Below are 22657 nucleotides of genomic sequence, written 5' to 3'. Positions count from 1 at the left end.
ACTATATAATTACTATTACATTGTGTAACTATATTGTAATTCTGAGAGAGCAAAGCTGTTGCCCCTCTCCCCCTGAATAAAACTGGGAAACTGTATCCATCTGAACAGTGCAAGTGGATCAGAGCCTCAGATCTCCCTCTGCTGCTGAATAATGCTACTTTATTTTCGGGTTTAAGGGGGCCTGATATAGAGTGGAATGCCGAAACTTTCGGCGGAATCTTCCACTCCCGCCAGCAGTGGGAATTGTGGCCGGCAGGGGAGTAAGATTTGGGGTGAGTCAAAAAGTCAGTTTCCCATTGGTGAAAAATTAGTTTGGAATCTTGTCCCCCCGACTTTCCTGGCAAAGGCAAGTCGAGTGCCCAACGGAACTACGTCAGCAACCCCACCTGCATCTCGTGAATGCTCATTAAAAGGCCAACACGCTGGAATCTTGTTCCCCATCTAAATTAAGCGCCCCCCCCGCCCCACCCACCCTCCAATGGGAATTTAGAAGGTTCACTTTCACGACTGTACATAAGTGGCATGCACCTGGCAAGGTCGACTTCTTCCTGGACTTTGAGGCCAGTAGACGTTGCTTTGGCCTTCCTTTCACACCGTCACTGAGAGATATCAGCTGCTTGTAGCACAAGCTGCGCCAAGGTTGGGCACAGGGGAGGGGTGAGACTGAGGCAGGACTGCAGGCCCCCGGGGTGTGTAGGGGGAGTCAAGGAGCAGAGTGGCAGAGAAAATGGCCATCAGGATGCCATTTAAATATGGCGCCCAGACCTTGGAGCCTATGAGGTAATGTGGGGCAGGCCTTTTCCTGCCTGCCCTGCCACGAGGGCTCAACGTGCTCCTCACGGATGCATAATTAATAAGCTAAATGGTGCAAGATTTCGTGTGTTCAGCCATCTCACTTTCCAGTGGAAGTCACTCCGACTTTCACTCCCACCACTGGACTTAGTCTCCAGAATGGAAAATTCCAACTTTATTGGAGTTCTGAGGGCCACATGTAAAGCTACCACGCACCTTCCCACAAATATGTGTCTATGTTGGGTTGCTGACACTAACAGATCTTGGTGTCCTGTTTCCAAGCCTTTCCCAATCTGAAACCCCTTGCAATTTTATCCTTCTCTGGAATTGTATAGCTGACCTGCGCTGGACAGCCTGAGCACTTATGGCATCGGCCACCTGTGCCCATTCAGGGTTCATTTGCCTGCTTGGCTGCCTCCTCCCATCAGCTGGGTACAGTCCATCCCCCCTGACCTCGACATGCTCCAGGTGGACGCGCAGGGAGGCGTCACTGAGCTTCGGCGCTGGACCTTCACCTCCCCTTCCAGCCATCTCCATATGTTGGATTAGGTTGGTTACATGGACAGTGAGGATGTCTGGGCGCCTTCATCATTAATTTTGCAGTTGGGGGGTCCCATTTTCACACAGAAACATGCCATCCAACATGTCGGGAAACCCCCGATACTGCAGAATTTCCTGCCAACCTCCCTATTCCTGCCCCTGCCATCGGATTTAGTCCGAGATGGAGAATTCTGCCCATTATTTTCACACAGAAACGTAGTAATATTACTTTCACATGGAAACAGAGAATGTTTTCACACAAAAACACACTAATTATATTTTCCAACAGCGCCAGTTGTAATATTTTCAGAAACACTAATAATATTTTGACACAAACAGTAATAATATTTTCACACAGAAACACAGTAATAATATTTTCAGAAACACACTAATAATATTTTCAGAAACACAGTAATAATATTTTCAGAAACACTAATAATATTTTCACACAGAAACACAGTAATAATATTTTCAGAAACACAGTAATAATATTTTCAGAAACAGTAATAATATTTTCACACAGAAACATTAATAATATTTTCAGAAACACAGTAATAATATTTTCAGAAACAGTAATAATATTTTCACACAGAAACAGTAATAATATTTTCAGAAACACAGTAATAATATTTTCACACAGAAACACGGTAATATTACTTTCACATGGAAAAGGAAAGAATGTTTTCACATAGAAACATAGTAGGAATATTTTCAGACAGTAACAGTAATAATATTTTCACACGGTAACAGTAATAATATTTTCACACGGTAACAGTAATAATATTTTCAGACAGTAACAGTAATAATATTTTCACAGGGAAACACTAATCATATTTTCAGGAACATGGTAATAATGTTTTCACACAGAAATAGTAATGATATTTTCAGTAACAGTAATATTATTTTCACAAACACAGTAACAATACTTTCACACGGAAACAGCAATAATATTTTCACAAACAGTAATATTAACAATATTTAAATAGCTTTAGGTTAAACCCTCATTTACATATTCAACTCTATTTGCATACATCAACATAATGACGCGATACGCACGCACGACAAACGTAGTGACGTCACTGCGCAACCTCCCGCAGCCGCTGCGGCCGCAGTAAACACCGTCTGTAAAATAAACAAAATAAAGCGCCCGGAATCGGCGAGGAAAAGGCAGAATCCCGGTCCCCGAATCCGGTCCCGGTCCCAGATCTCGGTCCCGGTCCCGGACTGTGGGGAAGCCGGAGCCGCCCCGGGGGTCCGGGAATCTCCATGACATCAGCCCGGGAAGATGGCGGCCGGGTGAGTGAGGGCGGGGAGATGGGGGGGAGAGGGGTGAAGGGTTGAGGGTGGGGGGGGAGAGGGGTGAAGGGTTGAGGGTGGGGGGGGAGAGGGGTGAAGGGTTGAGGGTGGGGGGGGAGAGGGGTGAAGGGTTGGGGGGGAGGCGGGGAGAGGGGTGAAGGGTTGGGGGGGGGGAGAGGGGTGAAGGGTTTGGGGGGGGGGAGAGGGGTGAAGGGTTTGGGGGGGGGGAGAGGGGTGAAGGGTTTGGGGGGGGGGAGAGGGGTGAAGGGTTGAGGGTGGGGGGGGAGAGGGGTGAAGGGTTTGGGGGGGCGGGGAGAGGGGTGAAGGGTTGGGGGGGTGCGGGGAGAGGGGTGAAGGGTTGGGGGGGGGCGGGGAGAGGGGTGAAGGGTTGGGGGGGGGCGGGGAGAGGGGTGAAGGGTTGGGGGGGTGCGGGGAGAGGGGTGAAGGGTTGGGGGGGCGGGGAGAGGGGTGAAGGGTTGGGGGGGGGCGGGGAGAGGGGTGAAGGGTTGGGGGGGGCGGGGAGAGGGGTGAAGGGTTGAGGGGGGCGGGGAGAGGGGTGAAGGGTTGAGGGTGGGGGGGGAGAGGGGTGAAGGGTTGAGGGTGGGGGGGGAGAGGGGTGAAGGGTTGAGGGTGGGGGGGGAGAGGGGTGAAGGGTTGGGGGGGGAGGGGTGAAGGGTTGGGGGGGTGCGGGGAGAGGGGTGAAGGGTTGGGGGGGCGGGGAGAGGGGTGAAGGGTTGGGGGGGGGCGGGGAGAGGGGTGAAGGGTTGGGGGGGGCGGGGAGAGGGGTGAAGGGTTGAGGGGGGCGGGGAGAGGGGTGAAGGGTTGAGGGTGGGGGGGGAGAGGGGTGAAGGGTTGAGGGTGGGGGGGGGGAGGGGTGAAGGGTTGAGGGTGGGGGGGGGGAGGGGTGAAGGGTTGGGGGGGGGAGGGGTGAAGGGTTGGGGGGGGAGAGGGGTGAAGGGTTGGGGGGGGGAGGGGTGAAGGGTTGGGGGGGGGAGGGGTGAAGGGTTGGGGGGGGGAGGGGTGAAGGGTTGGGGGGGGAGGGGTGAAAGGTTGGGGGGGGAGAGGGGTGAAGGGTTGGGGGGGGAGGGGTGAAGGGTTGGGGGGGGAGGGGTGAAGGGTTGGGGGGGAGGGGTGAAGGGTTGGGGGGGAGGGGTGAAGGGTTGGGGGGGGAGAGGGGTGAAGGGTTGAGGGGGGAGGGGTGAAGGGTTGAGGGGGGGGAGGGGTGAAGGGTTGAGGTGGGGGTGAGGAGGAGGAGGAGGGGGGAAGGGGTGAGGGAGGGAGGGGTGGGTGGGGAAGGGGGGGTCGGGGGTGTGTGGGTGGGTAGGAGGGGGTGAAAGTGAGGGGTGGGGGCTGAAGGAGGGGGGATGGGGAGAGGGGGCTGAAGGAGGGGGGATGGGGAGAGGGGGCTGAAGGAGGGGGGATGGGGAGAGGGGGCTGAAGGAGGGGGGATGGGGAGAGGGGGCTGAAGGAGGGGGGATGGGGAGAGGGGGCTGAAGGAGGGGGGATGGGGAGAGGGGGCTGAAGGAGGGGGGATGGGGGGATGGGGCTGAAGGAGGGGGGATGGGGGGATGGGGCTGAAGGAGGGGGGATGGGGCTGAAGGAGGGGGGATGGGGAGAGGGGGCTGAAGGAGGGGGGATGGGGAGAGGGGGCTGAAGGAGGGGGGATGGGGAGAGGGGGCTGAAGGAGGGGGGATGGGGCTGAAGGAGGGGGGATGGGGCTGAAGGAGGGGGGATGGGGAGAGGGGGCTGAAGGAGGGGGGATGGGGCTGAAGGAGGGGGGATGGGGAGAGGGGGCTGAAGGAGGGGGGATGGGGAGAGGGGGCTGAAGGGGAGGATGGGGTTGAAGGGGGAGGAGGAGGGGTTGGGGAGGGGGGTTGAAGGGTCGGGGTGAAGGGAGGTGGGGTGGGGGATTGAAGGAGGGTAGTGAAGGGAGGGGGTGAAGGGAGGCGGGGAGGGGTGGTTGAAGGAGGGGGGGGCTGAAGGGGGGCGGGGTGGAGGAGACAGGGGAGGGCAGGTGGAGGGCCTGGGGAAGTTGGTTGGGGCCAGGGGAGGGGGGCAGCTACTGCAATTGCCCAGCCTGAATTACATGTTGGATACCTGAAACAGCATAAAATCCTTGGCAGGCCGGGCCTGCTTAGAAAATACTTCGCTGTTCAGATTCTTTGTTTATATTCGCAATAAAATGTGCAGTTGCATCAAAAATATTCTAGAGGTAATCTCTAATTTTTTGGACAGGAAGATTTAATGCATTTGTACAGATTCAAAAAACTACATTGAAGTAAATAATTGCTCATGATCAAGTAAACAAGTGATGTCAGAAGATATTGAAACTGAATACTGTTTGAAGCCTTATCTCAGCTCTTCATATGTTACATTCGCCCAATATAGAAGGAGACCATTCAGTCCATTAGGCCTGGAAAGATCTATCCTGTTGACCTCACTCACCACCTCTTTCTTCACAGCCCTGAAAATGTGATCTTTTCAAGTATTTATCCAATTCTCTTTTGAAAGCTACTATTGAATCTGCTTCTACAGTCATTTCAGGCAGCGCATTCCAGACTAACAATTTAGTGCATTAAAATAATGTTTGTTGATCTTTCTTCAATCTCCACTTAATCTTCTCAGCTTTAAACTAGGTTGGATTGGCAAGTGAAAGATTTCAGCTTTTGACTGGAGTGAAGGGGCCTTTTTAAACTTTAATAAATGAAAGAATGCAGTCTATGTTTGTGTGACTAATGGCTTCATCTCCCTGATTCTCGTTTTTTTGCTCCTATATACTTTGCGTGTGTGCTCTTTTGTTTTGTTTCTGTGTTTTTTGTTTGCCTGTTATTTTGCTTGCTGTATTGTCAGTGGGCTGGAGGTATGGAAGGTGGTTGAAAGGATCTATCCAGGAGCACAGATTGGTTTTGGGATGAAAGTTTGTAACTTAGAAGCTGAAGAAATGAACAGAAAAAGGGAAGGTTCTAATGCTTTATTCTAGTTGTTGCTCCAACTTTCTCCTTTCCACCAGACCTGCACTTTCCTCTCTGCATCTGTTGAAGCCTAATGACTTTGTTTCTGCCTAACTGCAATCCACATTCATCCCCAAATTCCCTCTCCCCTCATCCTTCATTCATCTTTGATTTGAACTTCAGCTGCCTTTACGTTCCATTTTTCCATCCCCTCTATTGCTCTTCTCCAATTCTCTCTCCTCTGTAAAAAAAAAGCCTTCTATTTCTTCTTCACTGCCTATGCCTTGTCCTCAGCTCTTACTCTCTCATCTCTTGTCCATCCCAGTCTTCCTTTGCCACTCTCAGTCTTAAGCCCTATTGGGCTTGGTTCCCAATACATGGCAGCTCTAGCCCATTTATTGTCTTCTTGGGACCTCCTTTGATGCCTCACTGGCCCAGTCCTGATTGCCAGTAAACCAGTCAACTAAGACTTAAAACGCCTTGCACTTGAAAAATAATTCAGTATTTGAGAACTGCTTTGTGACGTTTCACTCTTGATAAGATGCTATATATTGCTAAAGGAATATCTGTGTTTAGTCTTGCGTTTTACAGTGGCGTTGTTGAAGTTGTGTGCTTTAGATAAGCAAGATGACAACTGATTTGAGACAGAGACTTGAGAACTTTGCTCCACAACACCACTTAGTATGGCTTATAACTGCAGCATTATGGGTGATTCCTATTGGGAATTTTCCATGTAACTACTAATTATAGAGTGTTATGGCAGGCAGATGGTAAATGCCAAGCTGCCCAAATCCCAGAGGGAAACTTGAAGCAGCTGCCACAACTATTTGCAAGTTGTACTTATTTTGAGATGCGGGCTTTGAATTCAGTAAAAAGAAGGCCACCAAGTCTTATAGGTTTTATTACAAAACTAAATTAAACCTTTATTAATAGAAATGATTTTAATATTAGATCTACAAATTACTACTATGATAACTTCTAAATCCCCATATTAATCTAAACCCTAGTTACAGCTCCGTTAAGGCAGCAGTGAGACACATAGATTTTAAAAGATCCGGGCAAAGTAACACACAATATCCTGAACAGTTGAATTCAAAGTGAATTCAGCTTCAGTTCCTTGTAGACAGCAGCTTGAGGCTTAGATGCTGGAGGCTTTTCACACTTGTGTTAGATCTTTGAATGCCTGCCCTTACACACAGCCTTCTCTCCTTTATACTTATTTTCCCCTTTGAATGCAAATTCCTAATGTTTCACTATGTCTTTGGACTTTACCTCTCTAATAAAATCTATCATAGTACCAATTTACCAGTAATCTTTGGGAAAAATAAACACACTGTTTCTTAACTTCTGGCTAGATATAACATCTCACTCCCTCTTTTGAATTCAAGCCAGTCTGGTTTATTTAAAAATGCAAATGTTCCCTTTACACTTTACGTTCTAAACTTCCCCCATGTTTACCTACTTAACATTTCAAACCTAGCTTAACTACTGACACATCAAAGCCTTCAGACCAGCTGTCTTTAATTCAATTAAGTCTCTCTCTCACGCGTGCACACGCACAGAGACACATACACACAGCTATAAATTCCAATTACGTTATTAAAATTATTACATCTTCCTGACAATAGGCATTGCTATTATATTATGTCATGAAAAGTGTAACCAATAATCATGATGGAAGTTGAAGGTTCTGGGCAGACAATGCACGCAAGTTTTGTGTGGAATGATACTGTTGAGAATATTGATTGGCTGGCTTGATAAGCCTTCATTTGGAGTTAGTTCAGATAAAAGACAGTTACGTGATCTACATCCACTAAGTGATAAAACAAGTTCAACCCAATACCATCTCCTCCAAAACCAAGAGCATTGTGAACTTGTGAATGATATTTTTCAGTACTTTGTGGCTCATTCCCACACCACCAGCTTTTGTTTATATAGCACCTTTAACATAGTAAAATGCTATTACAACAAATGCTTGACCATCTGCTCCATGGACATGTGTGTCTCCTGCAGCCAGGGGAGCTGATCCAAGCATATCAGATTGGGAGGGCTGAAGGCTGTTACCATGTACACCAGCCATAAGTAATTTCCCAAAAGATATTGAAAGATGTTCTAAATTGGATTTAAGGATGAAATTTGAATGCATTACATACAATATACATGCATTGTAGGCTACATGACAACATATATCATCAGGCCTCCTCATTTGCAATAGTGTAATAAATTGTTTTGGATTATTTTTCACAAATGAATATTTCAGTGAAAATTTCAATCAGTAAACTTGATTAATTTTGTGTACTTTCATCTGTACATTTGATCTCTGCTTTTTCAAAGCACAGTATGGATAGAAAAATGGTAGGGAGGATGTTGGAGTTAAGTATTTGCAGCTTAAGAGCACTGGGCAGTAGATTCAAACCTCGACTTGCATAAAATTTGGACAAGAATAGTCCTACAGATTGGCTAAACCACTTGGGGTTTTTGTGTTTGACAGGGCTATAGTGGAGTTGCAATTTTGTTGGCCGAATGGATGGTCTTGGAATTTTAGCAGTAATGTGGGTATCCTGGGGATTTGAGCTGTTAATGTGGGTTCTTGGAATTTAGTAACATTGGGAGAAAATCTGTGTGCTTTGGCAATATTGGGGGAGTAGTCCTGGAGTTTTGTAGAAGTAGAGAGGAGATTCTAGAATCTGGGACTATGTATAGATGAGTCCTGGGGTTTGTCATTCAGATAGAAAGGGAAACTAAGATTTATATGAATGTTGTTGTAATTGTGAATCATCTGATTGTGAGAGGACTCTTTCTGGGATGTGGAGCCCTAATCTATGATACCATGATTGGGGGGAGCTAAATGGGATTCATGTATCCTCCTCAGCAATCAGACTTCCCCATAGCCGGCCAATGGGAAACCCAAGGTATCTGTTCTCTCATCTCACTGGTAGGAGAGCAGCTAGTGTGTTGGATGAATAACACCAGGTCAGAGGGGTGACTCCAAAAATGAGATTAGGGAGAGGAGTTGTCTGGCAGCAGCATGTTGCATGGGCAGATGTGTGCTTTCCCTTATTGCACCCGTCCTGTCTGTTTCCTAGTGCTGTACAGTCGGTTTCTGAAGTGACTGCTCCCGGAATGCTTTGGAAGTTGCGTGAACATAAACGTTTATTTAAAACTAGGAGAGTAAATTAAAACTTCAACCAGGCAGGAATAATTAGGATAAACAGGATGCTGTTCAGCAGGTCATCATCCTGATTTAACAAGTATTTTGTGTGCTTGGTTGGTTCATGTTTAAATGGATAAAGAGATGGAGCTTCTGGGTTGGACTGTTTCCTGGGATTTTTCTATCAATAAGATTGAATTTCTTCCTGCAATAACATCACAGCTTTCTAAAAAGCTTATAATAAAGTTTAGGAAGAATGTGAAGACAGAGGGTGCATAAAACCCTGAGACATGAGTGGTACCAGAGGATTAGAGAATTGCGAATGTTACACCCTTGCTCAAAAGGGAATGCAAGGATAAAGCCGGCAACTACAGACTAGTTTGACTTCAGTGGTAGGGAAACTTCTGGAAACGAGGTTGAGACAAAATCAATAGTCACTTAGACAAGCGCAGGATAAATAAGGAAAGCCAGCATAGATTCATTAAGGGAAAATCATATTTAACTAACTTGCTGGAGTTTTTTGAAGAGGTAACAGCGAAGGTCAATATAGGAAACGCTGTTGATGTGGTGTATATGGATTTTCAAAAGGCATTTGATACAGTGCCACACAACAGACTTGTGAGCAAAATTCTAGCTCAAGGAATAAAAGGGAGAGTAGGCACTTGGATAAGAAATTGGCTGAGTGACGGGAAGCAAAGGGTAGTGGTTAATGGATGTTTTTCAGATTGGAGGAAGGTTTGTAGTGGAGTTCCCCAGCGGTCAATGTTGGGACCCTTGCTCTTCCTGATTTATATTAATGACCTAGACTATGGTATTCAGGGCATGATTTCAAAATTTGCAGATGATATGAAGATTGGAAATGTTGCCAACTGTGATGAGGATAGTCTTGAACTTCAAAATGCATGGACATGTTGGCCTTGGGCAGATAAGTGGCAGAGAAGAGTGAGAAGGTGGTTCATTTTGGCAGGAAGGATATGAGGAAACAGCATAAAATAAAGGGGGAAATTCTAAAAGAGGTGCAGGAACAGAGGAACCTCAGTGTATATGTACCTAAGTTATTGAATTTGGCAGGACATGTTGAGAGAGCAGTTAGAAAAGCATATAGTATCTTAGGCTTTATTAATAGGGGCATTGAGTACAAGAGTAAGGAGGCCATGTTGAACTTGTATAAGATGCTAGTTAGGCCTCATTTGGAGTACTGCGTCCAGTTCTGGGCGCCAGACATGAGGATGGATGTGAAAGCATTGGAGAGAGTATAGAGGAGATGCACAAGAATGATCCCAGCGATGAAGAACTCTAGTTATGAGGATAGATTGGAGAGATTGGGACTGTTTTCCTTGGAGAAAAGAAGACTGAGAGGAGACTTGATAGAGGTATTCAAGATTCTGAGCGGTATGAACAGGATAAATAGTGAGAAATGAGACATGAGAGAGAACTTTTTCACACAATTAATGGTTTGGGTCTAGAGTGCACTTCCTGGAAGTGTGGTGGAGGCAGGTTCAATTGAGACATTCAAGAGGGCATTAGATGATTATTTGAATAGAAACAATGTGCAAGGGTACAGGGAAAAGGCAAGGCAATGGCACTAGGTCATAATGCTCATTTGGAGAACCAGTGCAGACATGATGGGCTGAATGGCCTCCTTCTGTGCCGTTAAAATTCCGTGATTCTGAAATTGTTCCCAATCAAGAGAGCATCAAGAACTAGAATGCACAGATTCAAAATAATTGGCAGAAGGAGTAAAAGTGATGTAAGGAAAGATTTTTTATGCAGAGGGTAGTTGGCGTCTGGAACGAACTTCCCGAGAGGGTGGTGGAGGCATGTTCGATTGAGGTATTCTGAAAGGAATTGGATGGCTATCCAAAAAGAATGAATGTGCAAGGCTGCGGGAATAAGGCAGGGGAGTGGGACGAGGGAGAATGCTCTTTCAGAGAGCCAGTGCAGACTTGATGGGCCAAATGGCCACCTCCTATACTGTAAAGATTCTGTGCAAAGATTCACAAGAATGGCAGATTTTAAAGTTGATGAGGCAGATTTTAAAATTGATAAGGAATCAGGACCAGAGGAGATGTATCCAAGGATGCTGAGAGAAGTGAGTGTGGAAATTGCAGCGGCATTGGTCATAATTTTTCAGTCTCCCTTGGACTCGGTAGTGTTAGAGGCCTAGAGAACTGCAAATGTTACATCTAGTCATTTGGTAGTACAGAACTTGAATATTGCTGAAAAAAAAGATGTCAAAGCTTTTTTTGCCTTGCATTCGTCAGAACACTTCACAAGGATACCAATATAAGGGGAAAACAACAATTTATACTGTATGTGAAGAGAGTGCTGATTGTTTGACAAGTGGACTCGGGTAGAGGCTCTGCCATGGAGAATCATGCCAATGATGGTGACTTACAGTTAACTGCCAATCATTCGCTGCCAAGCTGCTGTTCGCAACGGGCAAAATACGGACCGTACCCAACCAGCCTGTGCTTGCAAAATTCAAAATGCAGTGTCCAACATTAGATGTGATTCTGTGGATTGGACAGCATTTTCTGAATGATCCTCAGTGTGCTAAGAATTACGCTGTCAGTTGGACACTCTGTGGTGCATTTGCATGTACTGGAAACTACATATGCGTGTGGCTACAAGAGCAGGTCAGGTCAGAGTCTAGCAATCATGCGATGAGAACTCATCTCCTGACTCCCCAAAGCCTGTCCACCAGCTACAAGGCACAAGTCAGGAGTGTGATGGAATACTCCCCACTTGCCTGGATGAGTGCAGCTCCCACAACACTGAAGAAGCTGGACACCGTTCAGGACAAAGCATCCTGCTTGATTGACACCACATCCACAAACTTTCACTCCCTCCACCACCGACTCACAGTAGCGGCAGTGTGCACCATCTACAAGATGCACTGCTGGAATTCACCAAGGCTCCTTTGACAGCCCCTCCCAAACCCGTGACCACTACCACCTAGAAGGACAAGGGCAACAGATAGTTGCGAACACCACCACCTGGGTTCCCCTCCAAGTAACTTATCATCCCGACATGGAAACATATCGCCGTTCCTTTACTGTCGCTGGGTCAAAATCTTGGAACTCCCTTCCTAACAGCACTGTGGGTGTGCCTACACCACATGGACTGCAGCGGTTCAAGAAGGCAGCTCACCACCACCTTCTCAAGGGCAGCTAGGGATGGGCAATAAATGCTGGCCCAGCCAGTGAAGCCCACATCCCGTGAATGAATTAAGAAAAAAAGCAGGGATGTAATGATGGAACTGTATAAAACGCTGGTTAGGCCACAGCTGGAATTTTGTGTACAGTTCTGGTCACCATATTACAGGAAGGACATAATTGTTCTGGAGAGAGGACAGAGGAGATTTACAAGAATGTTGCCAGAGCATGAAAATTTCAGCTATGAGGAAAAATTGGATAGGCTGAGTTTGTTTTCTTTGGAACTGAGGAGGCTGAGGGGTGACCTGATTGAGGTGTACAAAATTATGAGGGAACTAGATAGAGTAGACAGGAATGCCCTGTTCTCCCCCTAGCGGAGGGGTCAATTACCAGGGGGCACAGATTTAAGGTGATTGGTAGAAGGATTAAAGGGGACATGAGGAAAAACTGCATCCAATGGGTGGCAGATGTTTGGAATTCGCTGCCTGGGTTGGTGGTGGAGACAGAAACCCTCAACTCATTTAAAAGGTACTTGAATACGCGCTTAAGTGTTGTAACCTGCAAGGCTACGGACCAGATGCTGGAAGGTGGGGTGAGAATGGGCAGTTAAATTTTTAAAAATTCTTTTTCGGCTGGCGCAGACACGAATGACCTCTTTCTGTGCTGTAACTTTTCTATGGTTCTATGAGGAAACTCAGTTATGAAGATAGATTGGGGAAGTTAGGACTGTTTTCCTTGGAGAAAAGGAGGCTGATAGGAGATTTGAGGGATCTGGACAGAGTAGATAGGAAGAAAGTGTTCCCACTCATGAAGAATGAAAGGGCACAGATTTAAAGTAATAGGCAAAAGAAGCAAACGCAATACAAGAAAAACTTTTTCACGCAGCGAGTGGTTAAAACCTGGAATGCACTACCCGAGAGTGTGGTGGAGGTAGGTTCAATCGAAACATTCAAAAGGGAATTAGACTTGTTATCTGAAAAGGAAGAATGTGCAGGGTTACGGGGAGAAGGCAGGAGAATGATACTAAGTGAATTGCTCATTCGAAGAGTCAGTGCAGACTTGAAGGGTTGAATGGCCTCCTCCTACACTGTAACAATTCGAGATTCTGTGATTCCAGGGATGAAGAACTTCAGTTTCGTAGATAGATTGGAGAAGCTGGGACTGTTCTTCCTTGGAGAAGAGAAGGTTGAGAGGAGATTTGACAGGTATTGAAAAGCATGAGAGATCTAGACAGTATGTAGGGAGAAACTGTTCCAATAGGTGGAAGAGGCGAGAACCAGAGGACACCGCTTTAAGCTGATAGGCAAAAGAAAAAACAACAATAAAAGGAAACACTTTATGCAGTAAATCGTTAGGACCTGGAACGCACTGCCTGAGAATGTAAGATCATAAGAAATAGGAACAGGAGTAGACCATTCAGCCCCTCGAGCCTGCTCCGCCATTCAGTAAGATCATGGCTGATCATCTTGTTTCGATTTCCACATTCCCATCTAACCCTGATAATGTTTGGTTCCCATGCCTAACAAGAATTTATCCACCCCTGCCTTAAAAATATTCTAATGAGTGTAGTGGAGGCAGGATCAATTGAGGCTTTCAAAATAGACTTGGATCATTATCTGAAGAGGAAATATTTGCAGGTCTACAGGGAAAAGGCAGGGGAGCGGCACTAGCGCATTGTTCGTGCGGAGAGCCAGCGTAGACCTGATTTGCCTCCTGTGTTGTAATCATTTTAAGATTCTGTAATGGTAGATTTGAATAGCCAACAACCAGTGGATGAGATCAAAGCTCTGCATTCATGCCACATCTAGTCATGAATGGTGGTGGACAATTAAACAACTAAAGGAGGAGGAGACTGCACCAAAATATCCTTATCCTTAATGATGGAGGAGTGCAGCACATCAGTGCAAAAGACGAGGCTGAAGCATTTGCAACAGTTCACCCAGAAGTGCTGAGTGGATGATCCATCTCGGCCTCCTCTGGAGGTCTCCAGCATCACAGATGCCAATCTTTAGCTAATTTGATGCCCGTCTTCAGCCAATTCGATGTACTCCATGTGATATCAAGAAACGGCTGAAGGCACTGGATGCTGCAAAGCCTATGGGTCCTGACAACCTTCCAGCAATAGCACGGAACACTTGTGCTCCAGAACTTGCCACGTCCCTAGCCAAGCTGTTCCAGTATAGCCAGAAACACTGGCATCTACCTGGCAAAGTGGAAAACTGCCCAGGTGTGTCCTTTCCACAAAAAGCAGGACAAATTCAACCCGCCCCATCAATCCACTCTGGATCATCAGCAAAGTGATGGAAGGGGTTGTTATCAAGTGACAGCCACTTGATTGGCCAGCAATAACCTGCTTGCTGACACTTAGTTTGTGTTTTGCCAGGTTCATTTAGCTCCTGGCCTTATTACACCCTTAGTCCAAACAATGACAAAAGAGCTGAACTCAAGAGGTGAGGTGAGAGTGACTGCCCTTGACATCAAGGCATCATTTGACTGAATGTGGCATCAGGGAGCCCTGGCAAAACTGGAGCCAATGGGAATGGAGGGGAAAGCTCTCCACTGGTTGGAGTCATACCTAGCACAGAGGAAGATGGTTCTGGCTCTTGGAGATCAACCATCTCTGTCCCAAGGCATCACTGCAGGAGTTTCGCAGAGTAGTGTCCTAAGCCCAACCATTTTAGCCACTTCATCAATGACCTTACCTCCATCATAAGGTCAAAGTGGGGATTTTCGCTCATGATTGCAAAATATTTGGCACCATTTGCGACTCTCAAATATTGAATCAGCCCATGTCGAAATTCAGCAAGAGTGTGATGGAATACTCCCCACTTGCCTGGATGAGTGCAGCTTCAACAACACTCAAGAACTTGCCACCAGGACAAAGCAGCCCACTTGATTGGCACCCCATCCACAAACATTCACTCCCTCCACCAACAACAAACAGTAGCAGCAGTGTGTACCATCTATAAGATGCACTGAAGAAAGCCACCTTAGACAGCACCTTCCAAACCCACAACCACTGCCATCTAGAAGGACAAGGGTAGCAGATAGATGGGAACACCACCACCTGGAAGTTCTCCTCCAAGTCACTCACCATCCTGACTTGGAAATATATCACCGTTCCTTCACTGTCACTAGGTCAAAATCCTGGAACTCCCTCCTTTACAGCACCGTGGGTGTATCTACATCACATGGACTACAGCGGTTCAAGAAGGCAGCTCACCACCTCCTTCTCAAGGGCAATTAGGGATGGGTAATAAAAATGTCGGCTAGCAAAAAAATAAAGTCCATGTTACCTGATTGTTCAATCAAAGACTACGTTGTGCATTCAGAGTAGCTTGGCAACCAACTAATATGAATGAACTCAAACCCTTCTACAGGTCGGGCAATCTGGTGTCGAATCCTGTTTGTAAAAGAAAAAAGCATTTATATAGTGCTTTTCCCCACCATCAGTCATCCCAAAGCACTTTATAGTCAATTAAGTACTTTTTGAAGTGTAATCGCTGTTGAACTGAAGGAAACACGGCAGCCAATTTATGCTCAGCAAACTCCAAGGGTCAGCAACATGATGATGGCCAGATAACCTGATTTTTTGTGATGCTGATTGAGGGGTAAATATTGGCCAGGTCACTAGGGATAACTCCCCTGCTGTACTTCAATATAGTGTCATGGAAGCTTTTACATCCACCTGAGTGGGCAGACAGGGCCTCAGTTTAATGTCTTATCTGAAAGACACCAGCTCTGACCATGCAAAGCTCCCTCAGTCCTGCACTGGAGTGTCAGCCTTGATTTTTGTGCGCAAAACAACAATAGCAGACCATGTATACTCAGATGGATGGGAGACTGCTTCAGATCATAGCATGATAAAGAAGCAACGCATGATAGGGATGCCTCTTTGGACAACCACTGTGCAGAATCAGGGAGGAATAAATGTTATGTAGGATTTTGTGAAAATGTTGCTGGCAGCAGCCATTCCACTAGAAAAGGAACCATCCTTCTATGCAAATGCCCATGTCAAAAATGGTTGAATTGTACCTCATTCATAGAAATGCCTGCCTATCTGCTTGATATAGACTTGACAGAGAGAGAGATATGTGAAGAAAAGCAAAATACTGTGGATGCTGGAAATCTGAAATGACAGAAAATGCTGGAAATACTCAGCAGGTCAGGTAGCATCTGTGGAGAGAGAAAAACAGAGTTAATATTTCAGGTCGACGATCTTTCATCAGAATGAGATGTGATATCTGCCTGAGCACAATTGTTAAGTAAAATTGTGAACCTTCTGTCTTCTAGAAACAAAGTTTTTTTTTCCCCCTTGTTTACTGCTTACAAGCACTGTTGTGTAGGCTGTTAATGTTTCATGATGGCTTGAAGTGCAATTTGAAGATAAGCATTGTCTTTATCAACTACTCTGACAGGTTTTCTGATAGATCAAGGGCTTGCCTTTGGAGTGTATCCACATCATTCCATTCAATCTTGTCATTTTTAAATTAATTTACGGGATGTGGGTGTCGCTGGCTGGGCCAGCGTTTATTGCCCATCCCTAATTGTCCTTGAGAAGGTGGTGGCGAGCTGACTTCTTGAACTGCTGTAGCCCCTGTGGTGTAGGTGCACCCAAAGTGCTGTTCGGGAGGGAGTTCCAGGATTTTGACCCATATATGGAAAGTATTCTGCTATCTGCAGTAAATTGAGCCACTAAGCCAACTGCATTGCCTCCAGGTTTGCTGTTGTGTAATACTGGGAAAACATCGGGGAAACATGTTGGGAGTTGGTGACCAGGTTCTGTATCTAACTACCTCAAGATCATCAGATACTTAAAAGACAGTATTGTTGCTGCAGCTTAACAAAAAAGCAATGTTATAACATGATGGGCAGACTTTCAAAGTTTTTTTTTTGGATTCTGTGATTTTAGCCGTGGCCGATCTGCTTCAACAATATTAAAAGTGCTGGTGGTGTAGAACTTCAGTGTACAAAAATAATATATGCTGAGAAGAGAGAGGTCCCCTCTTGAGGACAGTATTAAAATATTAGTGATCCTTTGCTGCAATAATTAGCAAAAATGTACTGACCAATCATGGGAATAGAATGAGCAGTTAAGATCAATAAGGGAGCTCGTGCAATGATTTTTATTTTTTCCCAACACTTAAAACCATTATCACAAATATTTATAGTTTGTTAATATCTGATTATACATGTAGATAACTTGTAATTTTGTTTCTTTTTAAACAATTTCTACTGCTACACTGTCTTTTTACATATAGGTAAACCTAGAATACTTGGTTTAGTAATGCTACAAAAATTGGATGGATGTACAGTAGGACCTCTATTCCTTTATCACAGTTGCTTGACCTTGCTGCAGAAAGTGCTGAATTCTAAGCACTCTAACCCCGAACACCTTTACTGCTTTCACTTAATAGGTATTTCATCATTATTTTCCTCATGTTTGCTTTTATATTCTGATTAGTGCCAGAATTTTTGACTTTCTAAACTGTGGTTTTGAGTTTGCCACAGTGTTGTGTTATTGTGTGGCAAGATCACTTTCTCCGTGTTCACTTCTTTGGGCAGGAGTCCTCTCCCCGTTCAATGGATCCTTTTACCCGCCTCCAATATTCTCCCTCCACCTGGACCCCTCCCTCTGGATTCTTACCTGCTCTTTTCATTGAGAACTGTCGGCGTGACATCAGCCGTCTCAATTTCTCTGCTCCTCTCGCCCACTCTAACCTGTCTCTTTCTGAACTTGCTGCACTCTGTTCTCTCAGGTCCAACCCTGACTTTGTCATCAAACCTGCTGACAAGGGTGCTGCTGTTGTTGTCTGGTGCACTGACCTCTACCTCGCAGAGGCTGAGCGTCAACTTGCAGACACTTCCTCCTACCTCCGCCTGGACCATGACTCCACCACTGAACATCAAGCCCTTGTTTCCAGGACTGTCACTGACCTCATCTCCTCTGGAGATCTTCCCTCCACAGCTTCCAACCTCATAGTCTCCCAATCTCGGGCGGCCCACTTCTACCTACTACCCAAAATCCACAAACAGGACTGTCCCAGCAGACCAATCGTGTCAGCCTGATCCTGCCCCACAGAACTCATTTCTTGCTATCTTGACTCCATTCTCTCTCCCCTTGTCCAGTCTCCTCCCACCTACATCCACGATTCCTCTGACGCCCTACATCATATCAACAATTTCCAGTTCCCTGGCCCCAACCGCCTCCTCTTCACCATGGATGTCCAATCCCTCTACACCTCCATTCCCCACCGGGATGGTCTGAGGGCTCTCCGCTTCTTCCTTGAACAGAAGCCCAAACAATCCCCATCCACCACTACTCTCCTCTGTCTGGCTGAACTTGTTCTCTCACTGAACAATTTCTCCTTAAACTCGTCTCACTTCCTCCAAATAAAAGGTGTGGCTATGGGAACACGCATGGGCCCCAGCTATGCCTGTCTCTTTATGGGGTATGTGGAACGTTCCTTGCTCCAGTCCTACACTGGCCCCCTCCCACAACTCTTTCTCCGGTACATCGATGACTGCTTCGGTGCTGCTTCATGCTCTCGTCTAGATCTGGAAAAATTTATTAATTTTGCTTCCAATCTCCACCCCTCCATCATTTTCACGTGGTCCATCACTGACACTTCCTTTCCCTTCCTTGACCTCTCTGTCTCAATTTCTGGTGATAGACTGTCCACCAATATTCATTACAAGCCTACTGACTACCACAGCTACCTCGACTACAGCTCCTCACACCCCGCTTCCTGTAAGGACTCCATCGCATTCTCTCAGTTCCTTCGTCTCCGTCGCATCTGTTCTGATGATGCCACCTTCAAAAACAGTTCCTCTGACATGTCTTCCTTCTTCCTTAACCGAGGTTTTCCACCCATGGTGGTTGACAGGGCCCTCAACCGTGTCCGGCCCATTTCCTGCGCATCCGCCCCCACACCTTCCTCTCCCTCCCAGAACCATGATAGGGTCTCCCTTGTCCTCACTTATCACCCCACCAGCCTCCGTGTTCAAAGGATCATCCTCTGCCATTTCCACCAACTCCAGCATGATGCCACCACCAAACACATCTTCCCTTCACCCCCCCGGCGGCTTTCCGCAGGGATCGTTCCCTCCAGGACACCCTGGTCCACTCCTCCATTGCCCCCTACGCCTCAACCCCCTCCAACGGCACCTTCCCATGCAACCACAGAAGGTGCAACACCTGCCCCTTTACTTCCCCCCCTCCTCACCGTCCAAGGGCCCAAACACTCCTTTCAAGTGAAGCAGCACTTCACTTGTACTTTCCTCAATTTAGTCTACTGCATTCGCTGTTCCCAATGTGGTCTCCTCTACATTGGAGAGACCAAACGCAGGCTGGGTGACCGCTTTGCGTAACACCTTCGGCCTGTCCGCAAGCATGACCCAGACCTCCCTGTCACTTGCCATTTCAATACACCATCCTGCTGTCATGCCCACATGTCCGTCCTTGGCCTGCTGCATTGTTCCAGTGAAGCTCAACGCAAACTGGAGGAACAGCACCTCATCTTCCGACTAGGCACTTTACAGCCTTCCGGATTTAATACTGAGTTCAACAACTTCAGATCATGAACTCTCTCCTCCGTCACTACCCCCTTTCCGATCCCCATTTTTCCAATAATTTATAATTAAAAAAAAAAAATTTCTTTTCCCACCTATTTTTAAATTTATTTCGATCTATTGTTTTATCTCCACCTTTTAGCCCATTTCAATCCCTTCTCCCCACCCCACCCCCACTAGGGCCATCTCCCACTTGCTTGTCCTGCTTGCTGCCCTTAATGTCCCCATTAGTACATTCTTTAGATAATATCACCACCGTCAGCACCCCTTTGTCGTTTTGCCTATGACATCTTTGGCAATCTCTTCTGTGCCTCCACATATCACTGGCTCTCTATCCAGCTCTACCTGTCTCACCCCCCCTCTACCAGCTTATATTTCACCTCATTCCTCTATTTCCTTAGTTCTGATGAAGAGTCATATGGACTCGAAACATTAACTGTGTTCCTCTCTGCAGATGCTGTCAGACCTGCTGAGTTTTTCCAGCTATTTTTGATTTTGTTTCAGATTCCCAGCATCCACAGTACTTTGCTTTTATCACTTTCAGTAGGATTGTGCTCCTTCACTACAACCAAAGCTAAAGAATGTATTGGCGCTCACATGAAAATACTGTTCTGCTTGCCTTAAATAATGCTAATTCTATCTTGTAGCGAGAGATTAACTTTTAAAGATATTTTGTTTTAACTGAGTGTTTAGCTCAGTATTGAAGGGGGAGGGGATCATGTGAGTGGAAATGTGGTAAATCAGAGGACAACGATGAGGTAAGCATGCAGTGCAGTGATTTGGCTAATGTTAACCAAAGTGCGTCAGGAAAGGACAGAGTACAAACTTGAGTGCACCAGCAGATAAGGCAAGAGATTGTAAAAGAGATAGAGTTAATGGCTCTGTATCTGAATGCGTGCAGCATTCGTAACAAAATGGGTGAATTAGTAGCACAGAAATAAATATGTATGACCTGATAGCCATTACAGAGACATGGTTGCAGGGTGACCAAGGCTGGGACCTGAATATTGAAGAGTATGTGACATTTCGAAAAGATGGGAAACTAGGAAAAGGTGGAGGGGTACTCTGTTAATTAAGAATGTCATTAGTATGGTAGTGAGAGATGATCTTAGCTTGAAGGAGCAATGTAGAGAATCCATCTGGGTAGAGATAAGAAATAGGAAAGGTAGGAGGCCACTTTTGGGAGTAGTTTACAGCCCTCTAACAGTAGTTACACTAGTATACAGGAAGGAAAAAAAAATGAGGCATGTAAGAAAGGTATCGTAATCATCATGGGTGACTAATCTATTTGTAGATTGGGTGAATCAGATTGGCAAAGAGCCTCGAAAATGAGCTCCTAGAGTGCACAATTTCTTAGCAGTACATTCTAGAGCCAACCAGGGAGCAGGCTATTCTAGACCTGGTAATGAGAAATGAAACAGGATTAATCAATACCCTCATGGTTTTTAAAAAATTCATTCATGGGATGTGGGCTTCGCTGGCTGGGCCAACATTTATTGCCCATCCCTAATTACCCTTGAGAGGGTGGTGGTGAGCTGCGTTCTTGAACTGCTCCAGTCATGGTAAAGGAGCCTCCAGGTGACAGCGATCATAACAAGATTGAAGCTCTAGCAGCATCTGTGGAGAGAGGAACAGAGTTAACATTTTGAAACCATATGACCCTTCTTCAGAGCGGTCATACGGACTCTAAACGTTAACCCTGTTTCTCTCTCCACAGATGCTGCTAGACCTGCTGAGTTTTTCCAGCATTTTCTGTTTTTGTTTCATATTCCAGCATTCGCAGTATTTTGCTTTTATAACAAGATTTAATTTCACCTTCAGTTTGAAGAGAAGTGTGGGTCTAAGACTAGTGTTTTTAAACCTAAATAAAGGTAATTATAAAGGTGTGAAGGCAGAGCTAGCTAAATTGAACTGGGAAACTCGGTTAAAAGGTAGGACAGTAGACTTGCCGTGGCAGACTTTTAAGGAGATGTTTAATAACTCTCAGCAAAGATTTACCAATGTGAGAATGAAAAATTTGTTGAGTAGGATGCACCATCTGTAGCTAAATACGAAAGTTAAGGACAGTATCAAATTGAAAGAAACACTGTATAAATCTGCAAAGATTAGTGGTAGGTCAGAAGATTGGTCAGATTTTAAGAATCAGCAAAGAATAGCTTAAAAAAAAAAGGAGAAAGTGGAGTATGAGAGAAACCTAGCTATTAATATAAGAACAGCAAGAGCTTCTACAAGTATTTTACATCGGGAAAGGGTAACTAAAGCTAGTGTTGGTCCCCTCTAGAGAGGGGGTCTGGGAAATTGATAATGGAAAACAAGAAGTGGCAGAGGCTTTGAACAGGTATTTTGTGTCTGTCTGAGAAAACTTCCCAAAGAAACTTGAAGGTCAAGAGGTGAACGGGAGGGACAAACTTAAAACAGTTACCATCACCAGGGAAAAGGTGCTGGGAAAACTATTAGACCTAAAGGCTGACAAGTCCCCAGGACCAGATGGCCTGCATCCTAGGATCTTAAAAGAAGTAGCTGCAGAGACAGTAGATGCATTGGTTTTGATCTTCCAAACTTCATTGGATTCTGGAAGGATTCCAGCGGATTGGAAACTATCTAATGTAACACCTCTCTTCAAGAAAGTAGGGAGACAGAAAGCAGGAAACTATTGGCCAGTTAACCAAACATCTGTCAGAGAAATTGCGAGAATCTACTATTAAGGAGGTTATAGCAGGATACTTAAATCATAATGTGATCAGGCAGAGTCAACATGGTTTTGTGAAAGGGAAATCATATTTAACTAATTTATTAGAGTTTTTGGCAGAAATAACAAGCAATGTAGTATACATGGATTTCCAAAAGCATTTGATAAGGTGCCACATCAAAGGTTACACCACAAGGCTCATGGTGTAGAGGGTAACATATAAGAACATAAGAAGTAGGAACAGGGGTAGACCATCCCGCCCCTCGAAGCTTAACTAGTGGTGAGTCAAGTCAGCTCTATTTAAGAAAGGGACTATCTATAAGCATGCTGCAGTGTGCTTGCACAGGAACAGGAGAGTGAGCACATCCTGAGTGGGGCACAGCCAGAGTGGGTATTTGGAATTTGGTGTAAAGCGGGAATTCGGTGCATAGGGGATGAGGTGCTCTTTGCATTTTTTCCTTGCTATCCAACTTCTTAAATCTTCAGAGCAGGCTGCAGCAGTAGAGGC

At 45.8% G+C, this 22657-nt stretch overlaps 1 protein-coding gene across 3 annotated transcripts in view; it reads left to right on the top strand.

Annotated features, from left to right (window-relative positions):
- The first annotated feature begins 1619 nt into the window (after nucleotides 1–1619).
- bsdc1 (BSD domain containing 1) overlaps nucleotides 1620–22657 on the top strand; it is a 67772-nt gene continuing 46734 nt past the window's right edge. For all 3 annotated transcript variants that reach the window (XM_078567512.1, XM_078567511.1, XM_078567513.1), the window contains exon 1: nucleotides 1620–2628. In XM_078567512.1, coding sequence (XP_078423638.1) covers nucleotides 2618–2628 — 11 coding nt within the window. In that variant the 5' untranslated portion in view covers nucleotides 1620–2617. The remainder of the gene's footprint in view (nucleotides 2629–22657) is intronic.

This window comes from Cetorhinus maximus, chromosome 21 (assembly GCF_964194155.1).
Source record: "Cetorhinus maximus chromosome 21, sCetMax3.hap1.1, whole genome shotgun sequence".
In the NCBI taxonomy this organism is placed as follows: domain Eukaryota; kingdom Metazoa; phylum Chordata; class Chondrichthyes; order Lamniformes; family Cetorhinidae; genus Cetorhinus; species Cetorhinus maximus.
This window is presented reverse-complemented; position numbering and strand designations above follow the sequence as displayed.